The sequence below is a fragment of the Hipposideros armiger genome, unplaced genomic scaffold (genome assembly GCF_001890085.2).
Source record: "Hipposideros armiger isolate ML-2016 unplaced genomic scaffold, ASM189008v1 scaffold_818, whole genome shotgun sequence".
Taxonomy (NCBI): Eukaryota; Metazoa; Chordata; class Mammalia; order Chiroptera; family Hipposideridae; genus Hipposideros; species Hipposideros armiger.
The window spans coordinates 462,225-485,970 of NW_017732168.1; the positions used below are offsets into that span (position 1 = coordinate 462,225).

The 23,746-nt window shown below is 37.3% G+C and overlaps 1 protein-coding gene across 4 annotated transcripts in view; it reads left to right on the forward strand.

Annotated features, from left to right (window-relative positions):
• ATP2C1 (ATPase secretory pathway Ca2+ transporting 1) overlaps positions 1-23,746 on the forward strand; it is a 116,899-nt gene that overhangs the window by 21,355 nt on the left and 71,798 nt on the right. Inside the window, exons 1-2 of one of the 4 annotated variants that reach the window (XM_019628917.1) lie at positions 593-683; positions 967-1,148. The exons of 2 other annotated variants lie outside the window; for them this stretch is intronic. In XM_019628917.1, the coding sequence (XP_019484462.1) occupies positions 1,143-1,148 (6 nt within the window). In that variant the 5' untranslated portion in view covers positions 593-683; positions 967-1,142. Of the gene's footprint in view, positions 1-572; positions 684-966; positions 1,149-23,746 lie in introns of those variants that run through there. One more of the 4 variants, XM_019628919.1, reaches the window with a different exon arrangement.

Below are 23,746 nucleotides of genomic sequence, written 5' to 3' on the forward strand. Positions count from 1 at the left end.
GATCGCCCCTTCCCTCGGAGGTCCTCGCGTCGCCGGCCGAGATTGTGACGGCCACCTCCTGTCGCCTTTGTTGATGGAGATCAAACACCTCTGGGACAGCGACCATGGCTGTGCCCGCCCGCCTGGCTCGACCCCGCGCCTGCCTCCTGAGACTGTGTGCCCAGCACGCGGGAGCGGGCGGGTCTCCGAACCTCGCGCCCAGTGGGTGCGTAGAAACGGGCGGGCACCATCCTGGGGGGGGGTGTCAGCGAGGGCCCCCCACAGGGCCCACGCGCCTCCAGCCGGACCCCTCCGCACCCAACGAGCGCCCACTCCGGCTGGGCGGCTCCGCTTTCAGTCCACTTCCGCCGTCCCCGCCTGGGCGTCCGAGTGCGCGTGCGTGCGCGACTCTCGCAGCGGAAGTAGTAGCGACAAAGCTCGGCCCTCGGCGGGCCCGGGAGTGCGGGGCGCGCCGGGGCGGCGGGCGGCGGGTTGCGGGCGGTGGGGAGGGGCGGAGCGCAGGAGGCGGAGGCAGGAGCCGACTAGCGCCAGCCGGGCCGACCGTGACGGGCCCCTCACCTCCTCTTGCCCTCCCTCCCGTCGCTCTCTCCACACTCCGGGATCAGGCTCCCGCCCTGCGCCGCGAATCGGCGAGCCGCTCCTCTTTGCCCGAGGCGCGCGGGGCGCTCCTGCGAGCCCCGCGGGTGAGTCTCCCGCATCCCGGAGGAAGAAGGTCTGGGGCTCTGGGAGGGCACCAGTATTACCCATTTCCAGAAACTTCCAGGTCCTGAGGGAGGGGGCGTCCGGGGATACCCTGGTTGGGGTGGTGTCTCTCGCGCGCCGCCCGGCGGGCTTGAGCTGGGGGCGTTGCGCGTAGCGGCGGGGTAAGGAGCGGGGTCTGGGGCCTCCCGAGGCTTTGGCGGGGGCGGGGGTCTCCCTCTTCGCCCTCTCTCTCGTCAGCGCCACTTCTCCCGGTTTCTCTTGCAGATGCTGCTGCTAGGGGTGGTGGGAGCAGCCGTGGGACGTGTGGCCGGGAGCGGGGGTGACAGCCTGGGATTCCGGGGGCTTCTCTTCCTTGGCTTCTTCCTCTCTCTATTCCCAGTGTGGCCGTGGCTGACACTAAAGACTTTGTAGCCACCAACCAAGTGCAGTTTCAATGGAAAATGAAGGTAAAGGCCCCTGGCAGATGGGTTGCAACGCGGAGTTGAGGGTGTGGTGGTTTGCTTTTTAAGTTGCCTTTCTTTCCTTACCTTTTTATTTTCCCGATTTTATTTTTTTCTGTTCATTGTGAAGTGTCCAAAGAATGGCTTTCTTAGGATGTCAAGCTTTTTATTGTGGCAACATATGGCATTTCGGAAATTAAGGTTTTTTAAGCTTGATTGTGCTTTCCTGACAAAGCTTTAGCTTGGGGAATGGAAGGGAAGTTTTTTATTTCAGATAGCATCTATGTTTGTTCAGTCGCTATTTGAAAAGTAATCACTGGAGAGGAAGTGGAAATGGGAAGGGAAGGGGAGGGACTGCATCTCTATATTTGCATATGAAGCTTTAATATGGTATGTGACTGGATTCGTTTATAAGGAAGAAAACGATTTTTTATTGCATGCAGCTTTGGGGGAAAAACTGTTTTTCAGTTCACAAAAAACAATTCTGAATTAACGAAATATAATGAGGTAATTTTCTTTCTTCGAGTTCCTCCGTATTTCAAAGCATCATTTAGGAGGTTGAGAATGGAACCTGTTTGTCCACTGTACAATTTGGACACACTGAGTTATCATTCCCGTGTTATTTAATTCCTTTGGCCTCATTTAAATATTTAATGCTTTTCATACAAAGCACTGATTATTTTTTAAAAGCACTGAACAAATCTGAATAAATGATTATTTTCCCACTTGAAACAACCAGTTATTCTTTGGACTGACTTATGACTTATGTGTATTTTTTGTCTTTTTTTTTTTCCTTCAGGACTGCAAAATGTTATAAAAGATACTTAGAAATTACAATTTGTCTTCTTGTATCTTTTGGTTTTTGGAATCTGCACAGTCGCTGTTACAAAGGGGCTGCAAAAGAGTTGGCTGGCTGCTTTCTAATTTGTTTTTCTGTTGTTGAGAATGTAAACTTGATTGCCCTAAGTAGGACTAGTAATTTTAGAATAGATGTTTCTTATACGCAGTCGTCTGTTTTGCTGAGACCCTTGGGATATGTGGGAAATATGATGAGAGGCACGATTATATTGCTCAGTTCTACATTGGATGCATGATTGGTGGAAGACATTTTCTGAAATACTAAAGTGTATTAACTGCAGAGGAGTTATACTGTCTAAGTGGGTCTTTAGAAACAGCATTTGAATGCAGTTATATTTTTATCTGGTATGGAAAACCACTTTTCTGAGACTTTTTCCTCATTGTGTATTAGGTTATAGGTTTAAGAAAGGCAAATCCTTTCTGTACAAGAGACAAAGAATGTTAAATGCATTCATTCATATACCTGTTTCTTGGTTGTTGTATCTTAAATAACATCTAAAACTTGAGCTCCTGCTTTCAGAATGTTATAGATTTAAGAGAGTAGCCTAAAGTAGGTGGATTCTTAGATGTTGCTGTTGTTTCTTGATCTCTTAGAAAAAGGTGCATGACGAATAAAGCTGACTCTCATATTGTCTGTTGAGGTGAGATGGGAGCTTGGTGCATGCTTGTGGCTGACTGGGCCTACCTAGGTACTTTATGGCCAAATAAGAATGATTTGGCCTCATTTAAAAGATTACATAATTCTTAAAAACTTGGGATTTTTTGCCTCATAATCAAGAGGCCATTTTTGTCAGTTTCTCGTTACCATAGCATTTTTTCTTTTTTCATACTTAAACATTTTAAAGAACTTCTATATAGCCTAGAAATTTTAAAAAGCAGTTGACCATTTTGAAATATGCATGTATATTCCTATTGCTTTCCTTTTCGTAGTTAGTATTTTCCTATTTTCCTTTGACATGGTGTATTACGCATCTTAGGGGTGTGATACAAAAATGGATTCAAATCATGCCTTAACCACTAAAAGTTAAGTGACTCAAAGCAAATTGCTTCACCTTTCTGAGTCTCTGTTTCCTCATCTATAAATTGGAATTGATAATACTTAGCTTACATAGTCAAGAGGGTTACATAGTCAAGAGAGTTAAATGAGAAATCCTGTATAAATTTTCTTAGGAGAGAGGAAGGCTAGAGTTTTAAGTACATGCGCTGTGGAGCCAGATAACTTGATATGAATGCTGGATGCCCATTTAACATAATTTGGCCTTGTGCAAATTATTAAAATTTTTTGTGCTTCAATTTCTTTATCAATAAGATAAGGATATTGGTAGAACCTACTTCCTGGGATTGTAAGCATTTAGTATCTGGAATGTAATAATTGCTCAATAAATATTAACTAAATAGCTTAGTCCAGTGTTTGCATATTAATATGCCAGCTGACATTAATGTTTCTGTTATGACAATTAAATGCTGAAAGGGGAACATCAGTGGTCAAAATGCTCTGTATGAGGTTGTCATTATTACTTAAGAATTGGTAGAGTTAAGTACAGAATTTTCTGTAGTGTTATGGCTTAAGAGTGTTAAGCCCGTAGAGAAAGTTTGGGCTCTACCAAGAAGCCAGGGACCAATGTAGAAGGAGACAGGATTGGATTTGAATCCTGACATGTAATTTTTTCTTCTGAAAATCTGATGAGTTACTGGGCTTCTAAGTTTTCTCAGCATCTACATTTTCCCATCGGTATGTGGAATAAAGCCCTCTTGGAGGGTTGGTGTGAGGAATAATGAATCCTGGTATTTGAAGTGCCCAAAACTATGATGGTCAACACCTAGTTAGCATACATGAGTGAGTGAGTGAGTGAGTGACTGCTGTTGTTCTCCAGAAACAGAATCCTCCAGTAGGTTTGTAGATATGTCACATCTCTAGGTATGTACAGGGTAGAATTAATAGTGGCTCCCAGGAGCGTTAGTGTGAAGGTTCTTAGGTAGTGGGCCATATCTACAATGATTGTTGGTGGGAATGACATCTATGTGGTTCTTTTCAGCAAGTATGGTAATTTTCTTGGGCACTTCGGTTTTGATTCTTCAGGACCTTTCTTCCATGGCGCACTTAAACTTTCTCAGGAAAGGTTGACTAATTTTTAGCCTGAGCCTCCAGGATGCTTCATGAATATTTCCTGCCAGTCACTAGAAGCATTTTCAGTGTTAATTTTCTGGAATTTCAGGAACTGGTCCTAAACATCCATTTGTGGGTTAGGATTTCATTCTTATCCTTTTGGAACTCCTTTTTGCATGTTTATCACTTAGGAATCTGAGATGCACAAGTAAAGGCTCTTTTTCTGATTAAAAAAAATTCATATATGTGTTTAAAGGGATGGCTTATTAGAAAAAATATTTCTAGCTGGAAAATTTTGCAAATAGTTTCACCTTCCCGGTAATGGATTTTTTTCTTTGCAATAAATTTGGACTGTCTCACAGAAAAACCAATATAAATTTAATGCACATGAAACTATTTAATAATAGACTTAAATGTTTGACTAATGGATAGAAATGTAATGATCTTCAAGATTTCAGGACATGCTTAATTTAAGGTTACAGACAGTGCTAATAGGTCTCAAATGTCTCCAGTTCCTTTGGATAGCATTTGAGAATGATAATATGTTTATTTTCACTTTACTTTTTAAAATGGTTTCTTATTCAAGTTCAAATGATCGATCATCTAGGAATGTCTCAGGAAAGATTGTGTTAGGATAGTTGGAGGAACTTAAGGAAAAAGGGATGAGAAACCACCTTAATTGTATTCTTTTAACTAGTAATAGGAAACCAGGCCATAAAAATATTTTATATTTTTAGGTGTGGAAAATGTAATTTATTTTGTTTGCAGTTTTGTCAGTAAAATAATATTAATCACTGTTTCTAGAAAAGAGATGAAACTAAAAGAGATGATGTATGTGACAGCATTGTATATATGGTAGTAATTTAACCCAGAGGAAGGATGCTGCAGAGATTATTCATAAGCAGTAGCGTTCTGACCACTGAATCCTAAATACTTGATTTGTCTTAATGTTTTTGTCATTCATTTAATGTCAGCAGACTTCAACTCTGTTAATTGAAGCTGGTATCAATCAAAATAGTCTCTTAAAGAATAGACCTCTTGAGGCTCAAGGCTGATTTTCTTTTGAGATTTTGGTTATTCATAATCTGTTTGACAAAGTTTTGTTTTAAAGTGGAAAGCAGACTATAGTTTGATGGTGAAGTTAGTTGGGATGAATTTAAAATTACACTGTTTTTATATATAATATCTTGAAGAACTCTTAAGGATCAGTTCAAAGGGTCCACCCATATTCACTTTGTTAAAAGACAAGTTCTTATAAAGATTTCTTGCATCAGTTGTGACAAGATTATCTTTACCATTTTCATATGGACAAAGTTGGTATAAGGCTGTAAAGTAAAAACTGGTTGGGTGAACTTAGGTTAATGCTGTATGAAATGATTTGGAGAAAATACAAAGTATGTCAGGCTAAATTGATGCATTTCCTCTTCAATTTATATGGCTGATATTCATATGCATTTGTTCATGTTTTCCATCTTCCAAGGCTTTATGTTACTATTGACAAAGGCATGCATCTTAGAATTATATGGAAATTACTCATATTGTGTTGAATTAGATTAGTTTAGGCTAAGCTTATTTGATACATTTAGAAAAAAATTGAATTGTTACAAGGCTTTCATAAGGTATAGACAGAAGGACAATAGTAGCAGGGATCAAAAGCATCATCTTACGATGGCTGTAACTGGGCATCTAATTCAAGTTCAATCTCTGCTTTTTCTTTCTGCTTCAGACATTAGAGAATGTGTGAATTAGAATTATTTAATATAATTGCATTTAATAATTTAATGTATCGGATATTAGAGAATATGTGAGTTGGAATTGGAATGTGTGAATGGAGTTAATTATAATCCTTTGCTTAAATAAGGAGTTTTGGCTTGGGTTTTGACCACTGCATAAAAATGTTGACCTAAACTTGGGTCTCCCAAGAGGAAATACAGCAGTTTAGCATGACACATTCTTTATTCTTTGAGAAAATTGGAAGCATCCTTGTAGAAATTGTTTTCATTTATGTATCCACTTAAAACAACCCAATGAAATTGGATTAGCAGTAGGACCCTGAAACTAAATATATTTGCCACTTTATACTTTTGTTTGATAATCAACTCTTTACAGGAAATCTCAGAAATAATAGCTGAAGCAGAAATATTTAGGATGTCACCCATTTATACTTTTCTTGAACATTGCTTTTTAAAACTGTGAATTATAAATTAAAATGTTTGATTAGGTTGTGAATTTTAAATGCTACTAGATTTAAAGTCATCTTGATTGTGTGTCTTAAAGTCAGAAAGGGTAAAGCATTTCCTGAGAACCATTAATATAGTAAAGCTCTGTTCTCTGTCTAAAGGAGAGATCAGCATTAAAACAAATTCTAGATTTCCTCTCATATCAGCCTTTCATTTGCAGTATTAATAAATTAGCCTTTGGTGCTGTATATTCATATATGATATGAAATTTTGATATATGTGGCTTTGTATGCAGTTATTTCACTAGGTTTTGTTTGGCCATCTGTTTCAGAGTTTCTCTAGTGGAATGTTTGCTTTATCTACCTTCATCTCAGTTTATACTTTGGGAGGGGCAGAAATGCTAGTTGGTACAAGCTTTCTTTGGGAATATTACCTCATTTCTCTATTTAGTGTCAGTTCTGCATTCCCTTGGAACATGCAAAAGCAGTTCATGGCACAAGTGCCAGAAATAGCATGCAAGCGACTTTTTAATGGCATGCAAACTAATCTTTGCTGTGTCCTTTTCTTAATGCTTGTCAGGGCTGTTACTTACTGAGAGTTGACATCTGGCTGTGAAAGTGTCTGAGATTAGATGGGAAAGTCCAGCTTCTTTCCCACTCCAGAAAACGAGGATGTGGTCTTTACTGACCATGCTTTGAGGTTTGCCTGCTCCCTTCCCTAGTTCAGATATGATATCTTGATGTACACCCTTAATTCATTTAAGGACCAAGAAAAATTAGTTCCTTCTGATTTCTTCTGTTAGTAGAAAAAAGAAGGGGAATTGGACTTGTATCTATATTAGAATGAAGGAAATAGAGAGTAGGGGTGGATGAGAGAGAAGTTTTACTCCTAGGAAAAACCAGCAGAACTTGGGCAGTAACTAGATAACAGGGAATGAAGAAGAAGGTGGAGTCACAAATGACTGACTATAAGCTGTTAAGCCAGCATAATTGGGTGAGAGAACCTGCCACTGACTGGTTGGAGGAGTTAGCTGATGTGAGAGCTGGCTAAGCGGAGGAGGACGCTGAAGGTCAGATGGTCATGACATGCAGGTCTCAGGTGTGTGTTGGGGAGAGGCTTGTTTCAAAATCGAACACCTGTTGAGCTGTAAGACCAGGGTTCAGAGTGAGCTCTTGAGGGCAAAGACCCTCATTTGTCCCTAACTGAGCTTGAACAGAGTCTGGCATGTAGCTGTTGTCCATTGAATGAAAGTGCTGGCTCTCAATTGGGGGCGATTTTGCCCTCCAGGCGACATTTGGCAATATCTAGAGATGTTTTGGTTTATCACATCTAGGGGGGTGGGGAATGCTATTGGCATACAGTGGGTAGAAGCCAGGATTGTTGGTAAACATCCTGTGATACAAAAGACAGGCCCCCCCCTCCAACTCCCTAAAACAAAGAATTATCTGGCCCCAAATGTCAGTGGTGCTGAGACACTGTTTTAACCAAAGGTAAGGAAATTAACTCCCCTAAGCCTTGTTGTCCTTACCTTTAAAGGGATGATGATGACTGTGTCAGACTTGTTAGGATTAAATACAGCAAGATGAAAGAGCTGGCTTGAAAGAGCTGCTCACAAAATGCTAATTTGCCTTACCTTGGCTGATGGGTAAATTTGGGGAAATTATTTTTGTCATTGGTCTCTTAACTTCTAATTTCAAGGCTTTACATATTTGTCTGAGACGTGGGATGCCTAGGAAACCTATAGTAGCTTTTATTATCTTAATGCTTGTCTCATGGTTTCATCAAATTGTAATTTTGACTCTACTTTGGTTTGGGTTTTCAATATTTCATGATTTGTAACCAGCAGTAGGGCAAAAATTTAAAATATGAATTAAAAATTTAACCTACTAATGATAAACTGAAAATTTTACTTGTCCACCGAACTTTCTGAAAGCGGTTTTACTGTTCTTGGAAATTAAGACCCGAAGTGTTCTAAGTTACTTCTTTTCGAAAACACTAGACTTCCTATGTATGTCACGTCCTTTTCCTTTTTATTGATTCGCAAAATTTCAAGTAGACTCTGAAGTCAGCACTTTTCCTTAGATTTATCAGGATCTGAATTAGGTGGCTTTCTTTTACACGTCCAGTACCTTTTCAAGTGTGGACATTACCACTAGCTCTTATGTTAGGGACAGGACACGTGTGTTTTCAATTCTAATACAAGGAACTATTCCCTTGGAAATGCATTCCAGTCATAACCTTGCTGTGTTTAATGTGTACTTACATGTACATAGTAGTGTGGCATTCTTATTTTTAAGAAGTCCTGCTGCTATTTCTTTCCTTTCAGGGAAAAAATTGGTTCAGTCTCCCTATAATTTCCCCTTCTATAACATGTGATTAGGTAAAGGTGCTTGAGCTTAGTAAAGTATTTATTGGACCCTTAGTGATGTTTCTTTTATTAATAGCAGGTAGAATTTAGAAGTAACATTATTCCTGTTTTTCATATTAAACTAAGATTATTGAAACATGATATTCATTAAAAAGTTGGTTAGAAAGATTAAATAACTTTTGAGGAAAACCACATAAAATGGGAAATAATGTATAAGTGATAATAGAGTACATTTTGTGGTAGCAAAGACGTTCTCGCTCAACTTAAACCTACAGGTTTCAAAGTTGGTGGCTTTTTTTGATGCTAAATTGTATCTGACCACTAAAAGGGCTTATGTGGCTCCCTGTTTCACCTGTAACCATTTAGGTGAGTGAAGTAAAGGGTACGAAGGATGCCAGTCATGCCTTTGATTTCATAAGGGTTTGGTTTGCCACAGCTGATAAAAATAAGCCCACTAATTAACTGCTGCATGAAATGAATGCTGTTGGCCTGTGGAGGAACTAAGAGAAGGAATGAAGAAATGTACTATTTGTTTCTACAGTTGAATTACTGGCTAGTCCATAGATTTCAAGGAAAGTGATACCATTAAAAGAGGAGGACCACAGTCTTTTACAAAAATTTCTTTACTCTGATAATTGCTAGTAAAATAATTGTTGCTAGATGAAGCCTTTAAAAATAGTGTTGCATGTTTTATGTAGGGTAACAATGGACATATTTTAAAACTATGCAGATCATATGATACCCTCTACTCCCCATCCTTGTACCAAATTTCTGTCAGGACTTGGAAAAATTTATACAAATTGATACAAGTAAATGGAGTATTATGCCACCTTTTAACTTGATCAAAAAAAGCCACATTCTTTCCTGGTATAATTGTTTAACTGTTGTTAAAGTGTTTGTTTAATTTGTTAACTTCTTCAAATTATAGAAGATTTGCTGTACTTGGAGGTTTTTCTAAAGTCTTTTAAACTTTTTAATTGAAATAATTTTAAACTTACATCAAGGTGCAAAATTAGTGCAAAGAATACCCATACACCCTTTCCCCATATCCCCCTGTGTGAACATCTCATATACAAGTAACCATGGCATAATGATCAGAACCAAGAAATTCACATTTACAAACTCCTTTTTCTGGTCCAGGATCCAATTTGACATTCCACCTTACATTTAGTTATCATATCTTCTTAGTCTCTTTGCATCTGTTAAGTTCTCCAGTCTTTTTCTTTTTCTTTTTTTTAATCTTTCATGATCTTGAAACTTTTGAAAAGTACTGGTCAAATTTTTTTTTTTTTAAGAATGTCCCTCGATTGAATTTGCCTGATACTTATATACTCATGATTAGTATGTTTTGTTTTGTTAACTGATCACTGGTTAAGGTGGTGTCTGCCAATGTAAAGTTACTGTTTTTTTTTCCTTTGTAGTTAATAATAAATGTAATTTTTCTTTTGTAATATAATTTCTTTGTAATTAATACTTTTCCTTTAGTGGGGCGGTACTTTGAAATTGCAAACACCCTGTGTCTTATAACTGGCCAGTTGTTGCACCTGTCAGCGGTTTTTGCTGGCAGCACTTACTAATACTGTGGTTATTGATGATTTTGTTTTTCTCATGTTTATTGAAATTCTACTGTTGAGGAAGAACTGTCTTTTTTTGCTCTGTTCATTAATTGTCCAATTTATTTACATGGATTTGTAGATATTTATTTTATTTATTTTTATTTTTATTATTTTTTTTTAGCTGAGCCATCCTGCCACCTGTTGGCAGCTCAGTGGCAGCTCAGCTCGGGCCGGGACCCGAACCGCTGTTGCTCAGAGCTCAAACTCTTGAATGAGCTCTTAACCAACTGAGCCACTCGGCTGGCCCTGTAGATATTTATTTTACTGTATGTTCCAGCTTTGATTATTGAGAGCACGTTCAAATATGTTCTTGTGTCCTTTCTACAATGTCCCCTAATTTACTTTCTGGTACCACAAGCTGTTCCAGCTTTTTCCTGTTTTCATCAGGCACAGAATCAACCATTACTCCAAAGGAGGCTAGTTCATTTTATTGGAGAGTTATATCTAGAAACCAAGATCTGTGTGCTAGGTGTGCTCAATACTATTGGGGTGTCATTGTTTCTAGGTCCTCTTAGTAGATAGAGCTAGCAAATATATGTATACTAATATATGTACACATATATTTTAATTTATATATACATATATGTTAACACACATCTATATATATTATCTATATAATTTATATATGCATATATGTATACATGCACACATGCACACACACACGCATATATTAAAAACCATGAGTTCACACTGATGCTGCCATTTCCAATCCCAGGGTTCATTATGGTCTTTTTTTTTTTTTTTTTTACTTTCTTTTTTCCTTTCCTTGTTAACTTCTTTCTCCAAAGGTGAGAAACCTGGTTCCCATCCACAAAATATTTACTTATTTGTTCCATCCTAGTGCACACACACACAAGTAGTTTCAGAATTGCTAACCGATTCCCTTGTGACAAACACATTTTTTAAACTGGAGTACAGTATTTGTCTTTAGGTTTATAGTACACAGTTAAAATCTGTTTTCCAAAGTTACGTAGGTTAGTTCTTTATTTCTTTGTCTATTTCTGTATGGTTATATTACTTATTTAATAAAGTAATAAAACTAGGTTCATTTATTAATTGTTTTAATTCTGTTTTAGGTTCTTTCCACATCCTGTTTGATTTTAAGTTCTTAAAATCTTTTTGAAGTGAATGGTCAGTCACTATATCCCTCCTCCAGATATCTGTAATGAAGATCTGTTCTTAAAAAGGGCTGGGTTTGCTTAAAGTTAGAGCTGTAATTGCTTGGGCTGGTGTAGCAGCTCATAGGAAAGGAGCTGTGTCCTGGCCATCATTCCCCTGGGCTTGCTCGCCTGGCTCCTTAGTTACAGCTTTCGTTTCTACGTCTTCTACACTTGGGAATTTATTCCACCTATGGTCCCATAACTACAAGTGCTTGAAATCAGTCCCCAGCTAACTCATCTTTGTTTTGGATGCATAGTTTTAGACCCAAAGTCACCTACAGACTGAATACCAGTTTTCTTATTGCTCGGGTAAATCATGGATTAAAATTTGCGTATCTTATTCTTTCACTTTTTTTTTGAGATATAATTTACATACCATAAAATTTGCCATTTTAAAGTGCATAATTCAGTGGTTTTTAGTATAGTCACAAGGTTATGTGCATCGATCCAATTCTAGAACATTTCCATCACCCCAAAAAGAAACCCCTTACCCATTAGGTCTTTAAAAACAATGAGCAGGCTTTTATTTAAAAAAAAAATTAAAAATGACTTAGTAATATAATATAATTTTAAAAATTATATTACTCTTTAGGAATAAGATTTTTCTTGTCAAGTTTATTATTTTGTGTAGACATTGGTTCAGTTCCTGGCTGTACCGTAACCTGTTCATTTTGTTGTTGTTGTTTTTTTTACCTTGGGAAAATTACTTCTTCAACCTTTAATTTCCTCAGTGTAAAATAGGAAAATAATAATGCCCCTTTTCAAAGAGTTTTCTGAAGATCAAATGAGATAATGGAAGTAAAAGCACTCAGCATCACCACTGGCATTTAGCAAGTGAAAAGTGTAAATCTCTTCTCTTACTACTACTAGTCCTTTTCCTATTACACCTCCTGCACCTACTACTGTGATAACATTTTTATAAACTACTAGCATGCTGAATCAGGAGTTTTAGACTTTTTTTTTTTAACTCAAAGCTTTAGAATTACAAAAACATTGTATTTCTTGCAGATACTTTACAAATTCATCTTTTAAAATGAAAGTGCCCCGTGAAAGTTTCATCGTTAGACATTTTTGTTCTTTATAGTTTAGGGCTAAAGCCATGTAATTTACAGTTAAAAATTCATTCAAATTACTGATTCATGTCAAATTACTTCTGGCCACTTTGGGTTCAATAGTTATTTAGAGATATCTTCATACCTTAATAAAAGGATAAGCAAAGAATTAAAAATATACATGTCAGTTACTGAGAAAATGGTATAAATTACTGTTATGCAAGCAGATGCTGAGGAATGAGGAACTTGGCTTGACTAAGAGACTTCTGATTGCCCTTTTACCTTTCGCCTCTCTTCTCCAGAACATATTTTTAGCATGGGAACATGTATTTCAATAGAAAGAAGCCAAATTATATAAACAATTGTAGAAACCATCCAAATATTCTGCAGTTATTTATAATGCAGAGCAAATAGAACATTAGCATTGACATGGAAGCGGTTGGGTCACTGTCTTCCTTTGACATCGTTAGTTACTTTAGATGACAAGAGGATTCCCTCCCCCCCCCCAGTATAGATTAGGAAAGAAAAGGTTTGAGTATGAATTTACTGGGATTAGTTAATTAATTATAGGAATGGACAGTTTTTGTTTAGGGACATAGCATTAGTTGAAACGGTTAAGGAAGAAGTCTGTTAGCTTTTTCATTTATCCTGTTGACAGTTACTGAGAACTGATTGTGTGCCAGGCATTGGCCAACACTGGTTTTGTGTGACCCACAGTTCTTGTAGTCATTGAATTGACAGTGTAGTAGAGGGAAAAAGACATGTTTGAAGGGGCTGTGATAGCTAAGTGGGGTAGTCGTTGGTGAGTAGTTGTGGGGTAGATGTCACAGAAAGGCTCAGAAGAAATGAGGCCTGACAGCTTCGTAGAGTATGGAGCGTGCATGCTGGACCTGGTCCTTCTTTGTAGTGATGTGCTGCGGCGTTGCAGGTAGTGGGACTAAGTGGTAGACATCTTTTCCCGCATAGGCCACTTAAGCGGTGTGGTTTTGGACTTTACTTAGCTAGCCTTCTAAATAAATAACTCAGTTATGTATTTTAATAATAATAGGGGATACATCATCCTTTTATGCGAAGGGAAGCATTATTAGGACATGTAAAGCAAACTCATTTGTGTCAAGTAACAAATTAAGTATAGCTAATATTAATAGAATTCTTCCGGCTTCCTATTAGGTAACATTCCTTTTAGAGATACTCATGGGGTGTGAGTGTTTAAAGTGAGGTACGAACAATGATTTCCTTGGGGGGGTTAGGCTCCGAATGTGATTGCTTGTAGAGTAAATCAAAGCTTAGATTTGTATTTTTATTCTTTGTTTTGTTTGTTTGTCAAAACCATAGTGTATTACTGCAGTAGCAATTTCTTTGGGCTTGGAAGGGAAACAGCTGGTACTAGTGAAGAAATCATGCTGCCTGACTAATGGAGTGGGAGACTGAATTTCTGATACCTTACCTTTCTGTGTAATGTGACCAACCCCTCAGTTCGTTCTTTTTATTGTTCATATACAAAAGTATGTTTTCTTTCTTTCCCTTCTTGTTCATGTTGGGGGTTGGTTTTTCTAAACATGGCTTTTGTTAGAGTGTACTGATCAGGAATTCATTTTCCTGATTGTGTCCTTGGAAGCAGCTAAGGTCATTGGTTAGCAGAAACAAAAGTGTTGTTGAGTAGTGGAGTCTACAAAAAAGAACCTAACTTTTGAGAAAAGAGCTTTTTTTTTGGACAGCAGATTAATAATGTGAGCTCCTTCGGACTAGCTTGTTCATTTTATGTATGACTTCAGTCTCAGTTGGATTACAGATGGTTTACAATTGGATTCAACAGACAACAGTTGGGCGTGAATGCCAGTCTATTTTCTGAATCTTACTTAAAGAGTACTGTGTGCTGAAAATTAAAATGAAGCACGTCTGCTTCTATTTGACTTGGACACTTAAAAAAATCTAAAATTTGGGGTCAGATGGATGAAGTGTGACAAAATGTGTATGATTGATTTTTTATTGCATTGTTGTAAAATAAAGTATAAATTTACCTTAGAAAGCACTTCAAGAAGGACTTTGTTCTTGAAGTGTGTATATTGGATTTTTTTTTTAAGTTGGTGGTAATATGCAAATATAGGTAAACTTGAAAAGGGCAGTGATCCCATTCTTTATCCCTGTGTGTCATAACAGGATAAGAAATGAACTATATTTGCCAAAGAAAGGGGAAAAGAACCAAGAATTCTGTCCAGTGCAGTGGAGGAGTTGCCAGAGGGTGGCAGAGGGAAGACCAGCATTAATATCAGAGTTAATCATTGACTAAATTGGCTCAGAAAAAAAGCCCAGTTGCTACCAGGTGAAGCATTATTGAATGTATAATGAACTAGACAGGAAGAAAGGAAGGTTAGAGGGATTGTAGTTGTCATATTGTTTACTGTTTTTACCTTTCTTTATTTTAAGAGAGTACTTAGAATTCTGGTAAGCATGAATTAGCAGATAAGCATGGGAAATGAAAATATCTACGTTGGGAGAGGAGAAAAATGTAATATGTGGGGCAAAACAAATCTGAGATTGAGGGGATAAATTTAAAATACTAAATTGAAGGGGATGGAACTAGGGGAGGAAATACCAGGACTTTGATAGAAACCACTGTTTCAGATTGTGCTTTCATTTTGGATAACAACCTTCACCTTTGCATTTCTGCTCAGATCTAGGAATGCTTGAAGAACAAACCCTTACCTCTCTAGGCTTTTAGATATTTAAGGATGTCATAGTGAACATGATGTGTGAATTCTGCATTACAAGTTTCATCTTCTGGAAATTGATCAAACCTACTAACATTCTCTGTTGCTTGCATAATGGTGGCCCCGATTTTGACATACTTGTAATATACTTCTAATAATCTGGCCAAAGTGATAAACTGGATTCCGTTGGTTAATTTGGAAATGTCGCAGTACAGTTCTTTAGATGGAAGGGGTGGTAACATCATTTGATCATTTTGTGTGTGAAGCATTTTTTTGTTGTAATAAAAAATATGTGATATACAATTTGCCATTTCAACCATTTTTAAGTGTACAATTCAGCAGTATTAATTATATTCACAGTGTTTTGCAACTATCACCACTATTTCCAAAACTTTTTCATCCTCCCTCAGTTCGTTTCAGGTAGTGGGAAAGTCTGCACCCATTAAGCAATAACTTCCCATGTCCCCCTTATTCCTAGACCCTGGTTACACTAGTATATTTTCTGCCTCTATGAATTTTCCTAGTCTAGATATTTCGTAAAAGTGGAATCTTATGGTGTTTGTCCTTTTGTTTCTGGATTATTTCACTTAGCATGTTTTCAAGGTTCATCCATGTTGTCTATGTATCAGAACTTGATTTCTTTCTATGGATAATAATCCATTGTATGTATATACCACATTTTGTTTATCCATTTATCTGTGGATGGTCACTTGGGTTGTTTCCATCTTTTGGCTCTTGTGAATAATACTGCAATGAACATTGACGTGCAGATACCTGAGTTTGTTTTTAATTATATTGGGTGTATGCCTAGGTGTAGAATTGCTGGGTTATGCGATTATTCTATGCTTAGGTTTTTGAGGAACCACCACTGTTTTTCACAGTGGCTGCATCACTTTATCTTTTCTACTATCAATGTACAAGAGTTTCAATTTCTCTACACCCTCACCAGCACTTGTTATTTTCCATTTTTAAAAAAATTTAAATAAAAAATTCTGGCCACCCTAGTATATGTGAAGTAGAGTGTCATTGGTTTTGATTTGCATTTCCCTTATTACTAATGATGTTGAACATCTTTCCATGTGCTTATTGGCCATTTGTAAATATACAAATGGAGAAACTTCTCTCTGTGACCTTTGACGATTTTAAAATTGGGCTGTTTATATTTTTGTTGTTAAGTTTGAGGAGTTCCTTATATATTCTGGATATTAAACCCTTATCGATAAATGATTTGAAATAATTTATTCTATTCTGTAGGTTGTCTTTACTTTCTTGATAATGACCTTTGATGCACAAAAGTTTTTAAATATGATGAATTTCAATTTACCTGTTTTTTTCCCTCATTTTGTTGCTTGTGGTTTTGGTGTCATAGCTAAGAATCCATTGCCAAGAATCCAAGATCTTGAAGATTTATCCCTATGTTTTCTTCTAAGAGTTTTTTGGTTTTAGCTCTTATATTTAGGTGGTTGACCCATTTTAAGTTAATATTTGCATATTGTATGAGGTAGGGATACATCATGGATTCTGTATTATTAAGTTTGGCAGTTAATTTCTGAGGTTACTTTGTGTAATATTTAATCAGTATACCTTTAATTATTGAGTACCAGATAGTTCATGGAACTGGGCATTTTAGGTCTTAAAATATGTTCTTAATATTGAATCTTCAAGAAGGACTCAAACTACAAGGGCAATAGAAAAAAATTGATAAATTTTATTACATAAAAATGAACATTTTTTGCTTGGCAAAAACTTACAGTCGATACATGATGTACTAGGAGAAAAATACCTGTAACATATCACAGATAAAGAGCTAAGATCCCTAGTATATAAAGAACTCTTAAAAATTGAGAGAATAAACTACAGTAACCTGTTAGGAAAATGATAAAAAAAAATACAGGATAATTTTCCCCAAGACATAAAAATGGCCCCTAAACATATGAAATGATTTCAGACTCATAATTAGAGAAATACAAATTTAAGTACACTGAGCTGCCATTTTTTTTAGCTATCAGATTGACAGAAATTAAAGTATAACAGTTCATCCTGTTGGTAAGGCTATGAGGAAAAGGACACATTCCTGATAAGGCAAACTGGTACCAACCTTTTTGAGAATTTGGCAATATCCAACAAAACCATACGTATGGATTTGCCTTTTGATCTGTCATTTTCAACTCTAGGAGTTTTCCTTGAAGGTATAACTCCAACAATAATGAAAATCCATATACAAAGTTTTTCATGGATCATTGTTTCCAATCTCATACATACAGGAGTGCTTGATTAAACTATGGTATAATATATCCACATAACAGAGTTATATACCATGCAGCTGTAAAAAGAATAAAGGAGATAGGTGAACTGATTGATCTCTTATATATAATAATAGATTAATCTCCAGGATATATTGTTAAGTGGAAAAGAGTGCCTATAGATTATGTTACTCTAAACAAGAGGAAAAAAAGAACATATGCACACACATGCACATTTGTGTAAAAGGAAACATAGGAAAGATACACTAGAAACTAATGAGATGGGTAACTCAAGGAGGATGGGATAGAGACTGAAAGGATGGACAAGGCTTGACACTTCTCTGATTTTACCTGCTTTGAATAGTTTTGACTATTAACACTAAATTAATGTTTCAGATGCTGAAATAAAATCAAGGGTGTTAATTTAATTTAGGTGAGAGAATGGGAAAAAATCCCAGTGGAATAATACAAGCAGAAACAAATGAACCTAACTGTATTTCAAATGAATAACATAACCATGTTAAAGGGTGGGCATGGGGAGAACTAATCCAAGTAATGTTGGAGTACAGGATTTGGACCATATAATCGAAGGCTGTTGAGAAAAAGAATTGTAAATAAACCTGACTAAAGGAAAAAGCAAAATAAAACTGTACACGGTTTTAGTAGTTTCTTCACAGTGTTGTGGTTAAAAGTCCGAAACTACTCTTGTGTATTCTAGATTAGAGCAAATAAGTATATATAATGGTGACAATGAAAGTCAGGTTTCTTAGTGTAAGAAAAAGATTACAGATAAGGAGAGGGAAAAGACTGAACTTCTGGGGAGTTAGATTGGAATTGGCACCTTTAGTATGCACCCGCGGTTTTAAACATTTATAGATAAATATAAAAATAGAACATATTTATAGATAAATGTAAAAATAGACGTAGTTATAGATAAGTGTTTGTATCTGTGTATATATGCTTTAACTCAGTCTGTTGTGAGGGCCTTGAAGCCATGACACTTCTGAATAATATTTATCAATAAAAGGAACCAAGGCTCCCTGGAGAAATGGCTAATTTTAGTGTTGGGGCAGGGAAAATACAGAGATAAGCTTGGACCATCTTGTGGTGCCAGAAGGTAAGGAAGTCCTCAAAAATTGGTGAGAACATGTCAAAGGGACATAACAGGCAGCCTGTTCAAGGCTCTCCATTGGCCAAAATTGGGACAATTTGAGCAACAAAGCGAAAAGTAGGATTCAGCTTAATTAATGTAGACAGAATGGTGGTATTAGACACCATTTGGCCACCACCATAGTAATTGTTTCAGTCAAGTGTTACATAGTGAGCAAAAGTATAAGGTAGCAGGATATTTTATGTGGTCTCAAAAGGTCTTGCAAGATACTTACTACATTTAAAGGGTAAAATAGTAACTTGGTGGGTGGGGGAGGGCAGGAGGGGTCTTGAAATACCATTGATCAAAATGAACATCATCATTAAAGGGACAAATAACATTGTTCTTCCTCTGTGTTGATGTACCTTTTAACTATCTCTTAGTCTAAAAATGTTTCTTTTCCTTGTAGTTTATTTGTTGACAAATTCAGGTTGTCCTGTAGAATTTCCCACAGCCTGGAATTGGCTGAATGCATTCTTTTGAGGTAATTTAATGTGCTCCTCTATCTTCTGTATTTCCTGTAAATTGATGGATGGGTTAAGAGCACTGGCTGTACATTATCATTTTAGGAGATTTAAAAGACCTATTCTTTGGACACACCATCTCTGGATTCTGATTTAATTGGTCTGGAGTGCTGGCTGTAGGAATTTTTTGAAGCTCCCCATGTGATTTTAATGTGCATTTGGGATTGAAAAGAACCATTGCTGTAGACCTGGTTACCACTGGTCAGATTCAGTTTTAACTTTTTTGCCAAGAATACCTAATAGCACCTGTATTCTTAATAAGCACCTTACTCCCAGCTGATTCTGAAGACAACTGAAGTTTGAGAATGATCACATTCCATGTCTTGCAGTTTAGGTGATAAGACTGAATTTTTGTTGGTGTCTTTGTCAGATATAGTTGGTGGAAAAAATAGGAACTTGTATAGCATAGGAGGCATTTGTGGATGTTTCTGAATATTTGGTTATGTATGTGACCCTAGATATGTTGCTTCAATTTGGACTTTTCACTTTGTGTTTAAAGTGTTGTAAAACCTAGTCCTTAGGTAATGCAGTATTTCATAAGAATATATTTACAGTGCCTTTTCCTTCCCATGCCAACATTTCTTCGTTGGTAGGGCTGAACAGTGATCCTAAACTAAGGAGACCTGCCCACTTTGCGACCCGTGCCAGCCTCTGCTCTGCTCCATGCCAGCAGTCAGATCCTTGGAGAGCTTCATCAGGGACAGATTGACTTTTCCTGCTTACACGGCTGCTACATTTGCCAGTAAAATATCATGTCTGGCGATTGGAAACCTTAATCTCAGCACTTTCAAAGGTGAAATACATGGATTTGCCTAGTCCTTGTAGAAGATAGACTAATTCATGGATGATTAAATAAATTCTTTTTCAGATTGGTTCTGTCATCTTTTTGTACTTTAAGTGTAAGATCATTTAAAAGGCATAGGTATGTCTCAGGATAACAGCGCTATTTTGTTGCTATGTAATGGTCTATTAAGACAGAAAAAACCCCTTGTTTTTTGTTTGTTTTTTAAATAGTACTTTTGATGGTAGATATTAACTACTTTGCAGAGGGTACCAAGATGACAAAAACCGGGCCATACTCTGGTGAATGTAGAGTCAGGGTGAGGCAAATGCATAAATGTTAGACTATTCGTTTCACCTTAGGGGAAGGGACCCGATATTGGAGTATCCACCATAGGCTAGGCACTGTGCCACCCTGTTATAAATGGTGTTTCCTTTAGTTCTCATTGAAATCAAAATAGGTATTATCCCAGTTTTTCACTGAGGGAAAAGACACAGACATTAGGTAACTTGTTCTGGTTACACAGATGGCAGGACTTAATTGGAATTATAATTGGGGAACTAGTCAAGTGTGACCTTGACTAGAGCTGTGCTTCTCACAGTGTGGTCCCTGGACCAGCAGCATCCATATTCCCCGATAACTTTTTAAACATGCACTTTCTAGAACCTACTCCAGACCTGCTGATTTAGAAACTCTGAGGTTAGGGCACAGTCACCTGTTTTAACAAACCCTCCAGGTGATTCTGATGCTCACAATAAGTTTTAGAAGTACTGTACTGGAGTTTTCAATCCCCTGTTTAAACACTAGCTTTTTTTTATTTTGTATTTTTTTGGCTTTCTGAAGCCAAAATACAAAGAAGCAGAGCTGCTGTATTTGAAGTTGGAGCGGGGCCTGGGATCTTGTCCTGTCTTCCCAGCTCTGAAGGGGATATTTGGTTTGATACCTCTTACTCCACCCAGTTGAGCATGGTATATGTGGGTCTAAGTGGACTTGCACAGTGTTACCAAAAAATACTGGTTGCCTTGTTCTCAATCAAAAGATTAAAGAAACTTGGAGTCATTTGGTCATCTTTGGGACCAAAAATCACTACTTCTAATGATAGAGTCATGCCTTCAATAGGGCTTGTAGATAGGTGCCAAAAGTACAAATTCTACCTTCAATGTGGAGTGTGTTTTATGCATGTAAGCTTTTCTGTGTCAGTAATTACAGCTACATCTAGGTGGAATTATTTAGTGTTACTCACTTTTGGCTTTAATCAATAAGTAATTGTTTCTTAAATTTAGTGGGTTTGTTTGAGTTCTGTAAATCACTATGAACCTGCAGATCTCTCCTTGGAACTGCTATCAGTATTGTCTTGTAGGGACTACTGTATCACTGTTTTTATTGTTTTCTTCTTCACATTTATATAATGTATAGAATTCCCAGGATAACGCTGCTTTCACTTGCGATAGCTGTTAAACAACTGTGGAGAGGTGTCTGGGTCATTCAAGTTTAATACCTAACATACTTGATTTTGGGGGACATTAGATGTCTTTCTGATTACTTGCAAGTGAAACTTGGAAAATTTTTATTGTCAAGTGTTGACCTGGAAACTGGTAATAACCCTTATTTAACATTCCTGAACTTTGCAGAGATGAAGTATTTTCATTTTTCCCCCCATGGCCTGACTTCTGGTGGACAGTTTGGGCTACTGTTGTTGACCTGCTTTTTAAAATCACATTTCTGTCCATGTGCTGAATGAAGTGACAAAATCTGTAAAACGACTTTTCCTCTAGGAATAGTTTATAAACTTAAGGTGATAGCTCATTTTAGAAGGTATTTACCTTTTGAAAGTAAAATACTCTAATGTTAGTGTTTAATGTAACCATGCCTTTCAGCCTCATTCTCTAGATCAGTGATTATCAACTTTGGCTGCACATTATTAGACCCTTCCTGGGGAGCTTTTACAAATAAATGTTTTGTTCCACCCCAGACCTAATGATTCACATTCTTTAGGGATGGTGCCTGGACCCCTGTCTTAGTCTGCTCTGGCTGCTATAACAGAATATCATAGACTGGGGGTGATTAACAACAGACATTTATTTTTCACAGTTCTGGAGGCTTGGAGAGTCTAAGATCAAAGTGCTGGCCCATTTGGTTCCTGGTAAGGGCCCTCTTCCTGGCTTGCAGATGGCCATCTTTTTTCTGTGTTCTCACATGGAGAGAGGGTACAAGGTCTCTGGTATTTCTTAAAAGGGCACTGATCCCATCATGAGGGCTCCACCCTCATGACCTGATTACTCCCCTCATACCCCCAAAAGCCCCATGTCTAAATACTATTACATTGTGATTTAGGACTTCACCATATGAATATGGGGCAGGAGGGGACACAGTTCAGTCCATAACAGCCTCCATGTAATTCTGATTTGTATAAGAATTGGAAACTGATGTACGAGTATAATAATGCTTAGGCTCAAAAATATGAGTGAATCATCTGGGAATCTTGGCAAAATGCAAATTTGGGTTCAGTAGGTCTGTGATGGGGCCTGATGCATATAGGACCCATTATTTAACTGAATTTTTTATACATCTTAAAGATCAGAAAGTTTCTGCAGTTTTTAAATGCACCCACTTAAAAACTGTAAGCTTGTTTTACTGTCTGGGTAGATCTGGGTCATTTACAATAGTAGAGGTAGAGATGTGTAATGAAACATTTATTCTATCCAGAGTGGCCTAGTCACATAAATTAGATTTCATTGCTGTGGCTTTTACTGTTGTTCATCTCCTGTTTGGAACACTTCCTTGGCATGTCTTAGCCAGTCTCTACCGTCCATTCTTCATGGCTTAGCTCAGGGAGGTTTCCCCAGAATACTGAAGGCTATAATAGTCTTTCCCTCCTCTAAATTTTCAGACTTACGTGGCTGGCATTGTGGTAATTTGTGTTGTGGTAACTCTTATATGTGTGTGTTTTGGTATGACTTGGCTCTCCAAGCTGAATTATTTATCTCTGTAGGGCAGACTATGGTGTATGTGGCCGTGTTATGGTCTATTATTTAGTAAATGTTAATTGGTTGTATGAATTAAATGATCCAAAGTGTAGATCTAATAAATGTCATTATTTGAAATAAATGTAAAGCAATTATCAGAAAATTAAGAAATGGTTAAGCCCAGGGTATTTTTAAGTCCAGGTAGGCGATAAGCAAGCAATACCTAGGGTTTGAAATCTGGGATCATAGACAGTGGACTTCTAGCTGTAGTAACATGAGAAAGACATAGCATATCTTAAGATGGTTTACTTTCAGATGGTTAAGATGGTTACCTTCAACTAAACTTATGTGATCTTACTTGTGTTTTATAATTCTCAATATTGAAGTGTTACTAACTAAATCATCCAAAGATTGTTTTCAGCTGAAAACACTCCCCTCATTTAACCAGAGAAAATTAAATGTTTGCAGAATGGCATTATAATAATATATACTAGCCGCCAAACTTTTCCATAATGGTTGCACCATTTGACAATTCTACCAGCATTGTATGAAGGTTCCAGTTTCGCTACATTCCCTCCAACACTTGTCACTGTCTTTTTAATTTTAGCCATCCTAGTGGGTGGGAGGTGGTATCTCATTAAGGCTTTGATCTGTATTTCCCTCATGACCAGTGACAGTGAGGATCATTTGTATATGTATCTTCTTTGTAGGAATATATATTGAGAAATTTTACTCATTTTAAAATTGGGTTATTTGTCCTTTTATTATTGAATTGTAAGAGTTTATGGATAGAGCCCCTTATCAAATGAATGACTTGCAAGTATTTTCTGCCTTTCTGTGGGTTGTCTTTTTCACTTTCTTGGTGTCCTTTGCAGCACAAAAGTTTTA